The 8,783-nt window shown below is 39.8% G+C and overlaps 1 protein-coding gene across 1 annotated transcript in view; it reads left to right on the top strand.

Annotated features, from left to right (window-relative positions):
- The first annotated feature begins 1,521 nt into the window (after window positions 1–1,521).
- Window positions 1,522–8,783, top strand: part of etnk2 (ethanolamine kinase 2) — a 20,859-nt gene continuing 13,597 nt past the window's right edge. The window contains exon 1 of the mRNA XM_023424767.2: window positions 1,522–1,927. Within this exon, the coding sequence (XP_023280535.1) occupies window positions 1,781–1,927 (147 nt within the window). The 5' untranslated portion in view covers window positions 1,522–1,780. The remainder of the gene's footprint in view (window positions 1,928–8,783) is intronic.

The raw sequence follows: 8,783 nt of genomic DNA, 5'->3' as shown, positions 1-8,783 counted from the left end.
GGTTGTGAAATATTGGATGGTAAAGACCAGACATTTTTAACCCAGAATTGTATACACAAAAAATGAAGACGGAATGATATAATCCCAACATCACTATGTGACACAATATATTATATTTTCTCCAATTTATTTATATTCAGCACTAATAAATTCTGTTGGAGTTTTGGGAATGCATAAAAGTGGGTTTGCACCATCTCAGCTACGTTTCACCAGACTGACAACAAGAGTGTCCAAAGAGGGAACTCCTGAGATGTAATCTGTAACAAACTGGGGATCTTTGGTCTGAAGTGGATCTTGACAGAGTGACAGAGATAGGAAACTTCTCAAACAACAGTAAGAGTGATGTGTAAAACATATATCAGCAAATCTCTCTGCTCACAGCTGTAAAATAACTGAGTTTTTTAAATATATTGATATCAATACTACAGGCTACCTAGGAATCATCCATCAGGGTAACGTTTCCACCAGTTGCACCACATCACATACATTTTTATTACCATACTGCCACCACTTGGCTGAGAGTTGGTACTGCCCTAATGTTGGATCCATGCAGATCACGTCCTTTTCATTCCATCTATACTGTGTTGTGTTTTAACCGTGTCTATTTAAAGTGGCAGTTCATGAAAACTGATAATGGGTGAAATCATTATGTTGCTTTCTAGAATATTACATTACATTTGTTTTGTAAGATGTGTACGAGAGCTGCAACAATTACTCAATTAATTGATTAGCAGATGGACAGAACATTAATTGGCAGCTGTGTTCACATTCAATTCAGTTGATTCCAAATATTCCATCGTGTTCCCTCGTCTTCATTGTCTTAGGCTGTACACTGAATATCTTTAGGATTTGGGGTGTGGGACTAAAGAACACAGGAAATAGTGAAAAATGTCCATTGCAAGTTCCCAGTTCCCAAGAATCTAAGGTGACGTCTTCTCATGGTAGGTCTTGTTTTGTCCAATCAACAGGCAAGAACTCAAAGATGTTCTGTTCACATTTATATGAAACAAAAATGAAATAAAATAAACTGACTGGTGGTCATTTTGCTGCTTGTCACTGAGCCAGTCCCATACAGGCTACACGCTATGTTTTCTTGCACAGTATATTCAGTAGTAAATCATGTAGCCTATTCCTTGGTGTTCACACATCTTCATTGTGGTCTCTGGCGTTTGTAATGCACCCCACTTCCAACATAAGCAATCATATATGCAAACACACACAACATGTAGCCTATACAATTACAGCACCCATTACAAGCCTAAATAACACATCAAATATCAAGATAAAAAAATTAATGAATGAATAAATAAAATTGTTCAATAAAAAAGAGAGATAAAAGAAAGAAAGAAATGTAATTGGTCTAACAGTCTCATAAAAGCAGTGTCTATATTAATTCGGCGGAACTCGGGTTTCACTCGGATACACTCGGACAAAAAGGGGCGTGCTCGGCTATGGTGAGTCTCAACCCGCTGTACAATCGGATGATCCCGGGCGGGTGGAGCTAAGTAGGAGGAAATGGTACAGTTGGCTGACTGCTCCCAAGAAAACCGGCAGCGAGCATCTCTACCCGGCAGTTTCATCGGTCATCTTCACAGCTTCTTACTCATCGTTATTGCAACAGCTATCAAGCAAGATAAATCTATCAAGCAGAACTTCAGTCTATTCACAAAAACACATCAACATTTAGCTACTTATAAACCAAGCAACACTTGTATGTTGCAATTTCTGGAGGTGTCTGTGAAGGGCTCGGAGATTAACGCTTCAGATAAACGGCTGCAGGATGGAGACGCAGATACATGTGCCAGTCGGGTCGCCGGTCATTAGAAAAATTCCCATTTTCGTGGACGAACACAACGTAACGGAGGGGGCGATGAAGCTCATTAAAGAGCTGAGACCGACGTGGGACACCAGCCATGTCAAGACCAAGGTAACGTTAGCCGCTATGCTAGCTGCGCAGAGTATGCTAGGCTAGCTAAGCTAAGACTGACAGCTCTGCAGCATCACCAGACAGTGTCAACCAGGCAGGAGGAGGGCCGTGGACAGATTATCTACCGGGTAGTTTTCTTAACAAACGGCACACTACTACACAGCCACGTCCTCTTCCTGATTTATGAATGAGGACGTTTTATGGGTTGGTATCTGTCTTGATAGTAAAATAATATGGTAAAGTTAGCTAAGCTAGCAAGACGCTCTCAGTCTGAACTCTAACTAAGGTAGCGAACTAGTGTCAGCTTGTAAATTACCACAAAAGCCACTAGGAAACTATTTCATCAATTAAGCTAAGGTCATTCAGTTTTCAGATAGTTTAATATGTCCAAAGTCCACAACACGAAGCACCAAATGTAGCATGAAAGCCAAGTCATGCTGTCATCTTAGTGTCAGTGGCCAGCTGGTAGTGACGTGATGGTCAGTTTGGTTGAGAAACATGAGGGTTGTTAATGGCACCAGGAAGCAGAGACACCTTATGAAGCCTGTTTATGGCTTTTTTATCATGTCTTTTTGCTGTCTTGTCTGAATCCAGTGTGACTGAATGTTAATGATAAAAGAAACATGATCTGCTGTGGTGGCTTTGGGGACTACACAGGCAAAAGCATACTGAGACTCTTTAGGATGGCGGTTTTGATTATGTTACACTAAATGCAACGTACTGAAGTTCACAACAACTCAGCCTGGTCTAAAGGCCTGGTGATATATGATACTGAAACAGTATTTATAACAAAATTAGACTAAAACAGTATTAATACTCACAGTTTTTTTAAAAGATAGATAGATAGATAGATAGATAGATAGATAGATAGATAGATAGATAAATACTTTATTTAGCCACTCGGGGAAATGTGTCCAGTAACTCCCATAGTGTAGATTAGCGAACCATCCACAGGATTAGCAGAATAGCAGTAATAAATAAAAATAAATAACAATCAAAATACCTTTCCCTCTACACTTCAGTACAACATGCAAACAATACACAGTTTAAAATGAAGAAACAAACATCTGTGTTTTGCATTCAGATTCATAATAGAAAATGTTATGAAATCTAATTCATGTCTTAACGAGAATGTTGGCAGTAAGATAATGTCTGATCAACTTTCTCTAAAAAACTATTCGTCCAACAACTCCTCTTGTTGGATGGTGTATTTCACTTGCCTTTTACAAGGCAAAATTATACACACAGATGACACGGATACATATAACATCAACTGTAAGACAGAAACAGAAGGCAGATGTACAGTTACCATGAGGACAAACACACAAATCTCTACCTGCTTTAGTTGTATAAAGGTGTAAAGTTTAAAAACCTTCTAATTTGGATTAAAGATGTTGTATTATTCTTGAATTCACAGTTACAGACATTGGAAGGTCCACAGTAGAATAAAAGAAACTGTAGCTGGTGGAGTCTGTGCTTGTTGTCTCAGCAAATTGCCTCCAAAGGTCATATGGGGAACTCACCTTTTGCTTGATTGGGCATAAAAGACACTGTAAAACCATTTCTGCAGTCAAAGTGAGCCATAAATCCACTTCATGTTTTAAATGAAAGCTCCATCTGTGGGATGGAGCTTTCTCTTGGAGGCAGAGAGATCAGTGACACACTCAACTTACTCTGCACACAGTTTGCATAGCAAAATACCGCGGCACAGTATACTTACAGCCCTAATGTCATAATGGAGTTTGTAGTCTAATGTAATTCATCTGGGGTCATTGACATAGAAAGTGTAACTGCTGATGATAGTAATAATGTTTTGATAGTCTTATTTTTTTCTTTCATACTTAAAATGTAACACAGAATACTTTAGAATGGCTGCAGCTATGATCCATTATTTTCATTATGGATAAAGCATTTGGCCTGTATAAGGTCATAATTTTCACATTTGGGAGACTTAAAGAAGAGAATATAGGGATATTTTATTAAAGAAAAAAAGATGTGATTAATCAATTATCACAAAAGTTTATATATAAGTTCACTTAAAATATTAAAACAAAAATACATTAAAAAGGTTCAAATGCACATTTTAAAGATACGATGGAAAAAAGAACAGCTTCTGTAAAAACCTTTTCGTAAGATTTAGGCCTGATGCAATTGGGATATGAGTCATTTCAGCCGTAGTAAGATCCAACAAAATTAGCTAAATAGGAAAAAAAAAATGAAATTCAACAGACTCCTTAAAAGCAGTATTGAAACAGCAAATAAAAGGAGTGTACATTTGTTACACCTTGGGATCACTGATCCAACACTCTGACATATTAATCCAGGGTTAGCACTCTGCTATCTGTAGCCTTCACCACTTCTGTTGAACATTTTACTCTGACAGTTTAAAATGTATTAATTCATTCCTTCATTAGCCATACCGTTTATCCTTTTAGCTGGAGCCAATCCCAGCTGACATCAGTCGAGGGCGGGTTACACCCTGGACAGGTAGCCAGTCTATCACAGTGCTGACACTTACGGGAAACAACCATTCATGCTCACATTCAGTTTAATATTAAAGAGCCTATTTGAGGTATTTTACAGTGCTTTAGGTGGTGCTTTACAGGATGTAAACAGGCACACTCCATATTTGTAAAGTGTTTTCTGCATTTTTGTGTGACAGTTGTAACAGAACACTATTTATTAATTTATTATTATTGTTATTATTAATTATGTCTCCTGAGCTCAGTGGCACTCATTTTAAAATGTTTGGAGAATAGGTATTATCATAGGGCTGCACCATTGTGGATAAAATGAGAATCATGATTTTCTTGCTTAGAAATGGGATCATGATTCTCTCTCTCAGTTTTTCTTTCAGTATTAACATGTATTTCACTGATTTATCTGAAAGACAAGGAAACGCAACAGACACTATGATGCTGCCTGATATAGGACCGGCACATTAACTTTGGACAACAGAAATGGAGCACTACTTAAATGCAAATTCATGAATCACACTTAACAATCAACTTCTCCTATTTACACAACCTCTCTCTCTCCTTGTGTCAGTGGGAGCTTGATGGGTATGCTGATGGCGATGCACTGTATATGGTTTCTGTCACTGACGTGTGGTCGGACGGCAGAGATTTTCTGCTGAAGTTTTCTTAAGCTTTCTAGCTTCATCATTTTGCTTTGTGGTGTTACTCTGCGTCTGCCGCTGCTAGAAACACCGCTTGCTTACAATATGCGTGATTTTGAAAAACGTACACACCTCAGAATGTGAACCTTTTCTCGGTGCGAGCATAGTTGGGGTTCTCGTTCCCTTTCTCGTTCTCACCACCATCAGTGGGATTTTCTTCAAGAGACATTTAGTCATTTTTATTTGTCCTTACACAACTTTTCTCTCACACTGTCGTGTGCCGGGGTGTCTCACTCACTCTCACTGGGTTTATCTTCCTTACTGTCGGCTTCTGCTGCTCTGCATCATGCGGTGTAACGCTGCGTTCTCATTTGTTGAGGGAGAAAGTAGTGCGCGTGAGTGCTTGTTTTGATGCAACTGATGTCCCTAATGAAAATGCAGCAGAGTTAGGGCTGAATGACATGCAAAAAAATCACTCAGCAATTGCAATATGAGTCACGGTTTCAGTTCGAATGGTACTTTCTTCATTTCACTTTTACTGGAGAAAATATAAGAAAGATGATGATGTAATTTTTGTTGAGCCTTGTACCAAAGAAGCATCTTACTTTACATCCTGAGAATATGAATTGTAGGCCGGGGCGTTTCTGTAGCACCACAATGCTTCATTTATGGTCTGTTGGACACGTTTTACCTTTATCAAAAAAATTTGCAGCACTTGCGATTTAGATACTGCACTTGGCCACATGGCGTTTTCAATAATATTTCGATTAAACAGAATCGTTTTCATTCAGATGTAATGTTTAGTAGGGGAACATCATATAATTACAAATAGCTAAACTTACTTCCATCATTGTCCCTTCTGTTATCATGCTCCACAAACCTTTATCAAGATGGAGTCGTATTTAATGTCTGAGATATTTTTTTTACATTTTATACATTTTTTCTGACAAAGTTTAGAAAATAGATAAAAAAAAGAAAAAGAAGAAATTATATAAAAAATAGAATTTGTGTGAACTATCCAACCAAAAGACATTCAGAAACCAGAGAAGAAAAAAAGGACATTAAAATGCCAGTATTCAGTATTTTATATGTAGTATAGTAAAATTTTGTCCCATTGTAGGGATGTTCCAGTTAATCTTTATTGAGCCCAAATCGTGTGGATCTGTCACAGAGTCTCATCTTACATTATCAGCATCAGAATATATGCGGACACGGTGAAATAGCAGCTGTAGCTCAATGACGTCGGCACAACTTATTTTCCATGAGCCACTTGATCCAAATACTGAAGCTGATGGTCGGGCAATGAGGTTAATCAGCTTCAATTAAATATATAACATGTCTAAAAGCTGAATTGTGAAGTTCCGACTCCTGAAATTAAAGAGAGATCCATGAGAGAGAAGACAGATCACTGCGTTGGACTTATTGAAACTACAGAAACATGACTGTGCTGTAGAACCGCTCAGCTTGTCAGGGAAAGGAAAATGCATAATTGATTCCTCGTAAAAGGATCAAGTGCCCATGTGTCATTGCAAGGTCAAAGTCTGTGGAGTGACACCATTTACTGCTGTTGCTCTCACGGTGCCATGGTTCGAGCCCAGCCACGGCAACCATGTGTTTACATCCTGCTGGCTAATCTCTCTGGATCTGATACCCCACCCACTCACACACCTGCAGCTCAAGAGGTGACGTCGTTTACCTCGCTCGCTGAAGGCCAGACGAGCAGTGCTTTTCTCAATGACCCTCACCCAGACAGGCTTTGTCCCAACGGCTGCTTTTGTCCTGGTATGGAATGGTACAGCTGCATGACTGGCAGCGCACTCACGGACCAAGTCGCAGCAGATGATGATGATGATGATGATGACGACGGACTGAGGAAAATGTGAGATTAAGTTTTAAAAAAAGAAAGAAAAAAGTATCTGTTATTTTGGTTGAGTTGGGAAGGATGTTCTGGAGCAGCGGGACCATTGTTTTGATGAGAGCGGGAAGCGCTAAATGTGGCGAGGAGCAGCAGGGCAGCGCTGTTGACAGAAACACCTGCTTAGTCCCGCCACCTGGACAGGAAGACTTTTACTGTAAATACACACTGTCCATTTCCAAACATCTCACACACACTGAGTTCCTGAAAACAGCAACTTGTGCCAATAGCAACAGCGAGCGGCAGTCTCCTCTTACAACTTTCTCATGCTGCAGTCAGAGCGACTCATCTCTGCCAAAGGAAGCCGGCTTCAGGCCGTGCAGTCAGACCACCGCACGTAGACTCACTGATGGCAAAAATAAAACGTCAGGCGGTATATGGATGAATGTTTACCTCTGTCTGGGTCCAAGCTTATCGCTGTCTGTCAATGTATTGATCACCGGTCTTAGCGGCGTATTGTGTGGCGGGTAGAAGGGATCAGTCATGTGGTAGCAAAGGCGTGTATGCTTGTGTATGTTGGGTCATAACAGGGATGCCTGTGCGCCCATCTTTGTGGTCAGCCACGTGTGGAATGTCAGATATGCGTGAGTGAGCGTCTGGGCCGGGGGAGATGTGTATGTTGTTATTGTGCTTGCCGCAGTGGGACGGACTGGCCCACTGGCTTCCACTGGAGTGATGCTGCCATTCAGATATTTAAGGCCCAGCTTCAGACACACCAGACTTTTTGCATACTCTTCATTTTAGAAGGGGGCTCAACCTGTTGACTAACTGATGCAACACCAACATCACCCTGCAGAGGGGTCATTGTGCCTCATGCAAGATCACTTGTACAAACACAAGTCATTGTTAATGGGATTTATTTCGAGAATTCCCCAGTGGTTTAGGAGGTTTGAATGAGTCACACCTTTCTCTAGTGGACCAACCAAAATGAAATAAATCTAAAATAATCTAAAAATAAACCTAAATAAACGCTGCTCTGATGACATGTTGTTGGCAAATTGACTTTTATTTTTTGTTTCACCACTTCAATTGTCTCAGATCCCCTAATACCACTAGTGATATTGAGTTCCCTAAATTTGTTCTGTTTTTGTCTGCTGGTTCTAACCACAGGACTTGAAGCTCTGGTGTGAATCTTGTTTTGACATTTAACATTTTTATTAAAGAAACCCATTAATGTAGTAACTTATTATTACCAGTATTTGTAGTATTTAAAGTAATATCAAATTGAATTTGTCCTGCCATAGTTTCATGTATATAAGCAATGCTTGGAACACACACACACACACGCACACACACACTCCAACCAGCTGACTGACGCTGTTTGTTGTGTGTAGGTGCTGCACTGTGATTAAACAGAGCAGAGGAGATCTTTATAGGGACAGAACATGTCACTTAGTTCGGTTTCTTAGCTGCTGCTTTTCATGGTTGTAAATAGGACTTTTTGAACAGTCAGAGAAAGAGAGAGAGCGAGAGGAGAGAGCTGAAATCCAAGCAACACGCGACACCAGTCTCGCTATTTGGTCGCTTTTTCTCTCTTGCCCAACGTATAAACAATGCAATAACAGTTTCTAATTAAAACCACTTAATTTGAGCCTATACCCGTGTGACCTAGGTCTTGTGTTTACTAATTGTAATCATTTTTGGAATATGTAGTATTGTAGTTTAGCCATGTGACTGTAGCGTACATACGTGGCCTGGCATCAGTCACAAGCCCTTAAGGAAGTTCATTATAAGGACATGCAGAGTTACAGACCCACAATTGACACTTTGCGACTCTTCCCACCATCAAACTATCAGATTGATAGGAAACAGAGACAAAGGAC

Source organism: Seriola lalandi, unplaced genomic scaffold (assembly GCF_002814215.2).
Source record: "Seriola lalandi dorsalis isolate HSWRI2012SDOR001 ecotype SW California unplaced genomic scaffold, Sedor1 jcf7180002054748, whole genome shotgun sequence".
NCBI lineage: Eukaryota > Metazoa > Chordata > Actinopteri > Carangiformes > Carangidae > Seriola > Seriola lalandi.
This window is presented reverse-complemented; position numbering and strand designations above follow the sequence as displayed.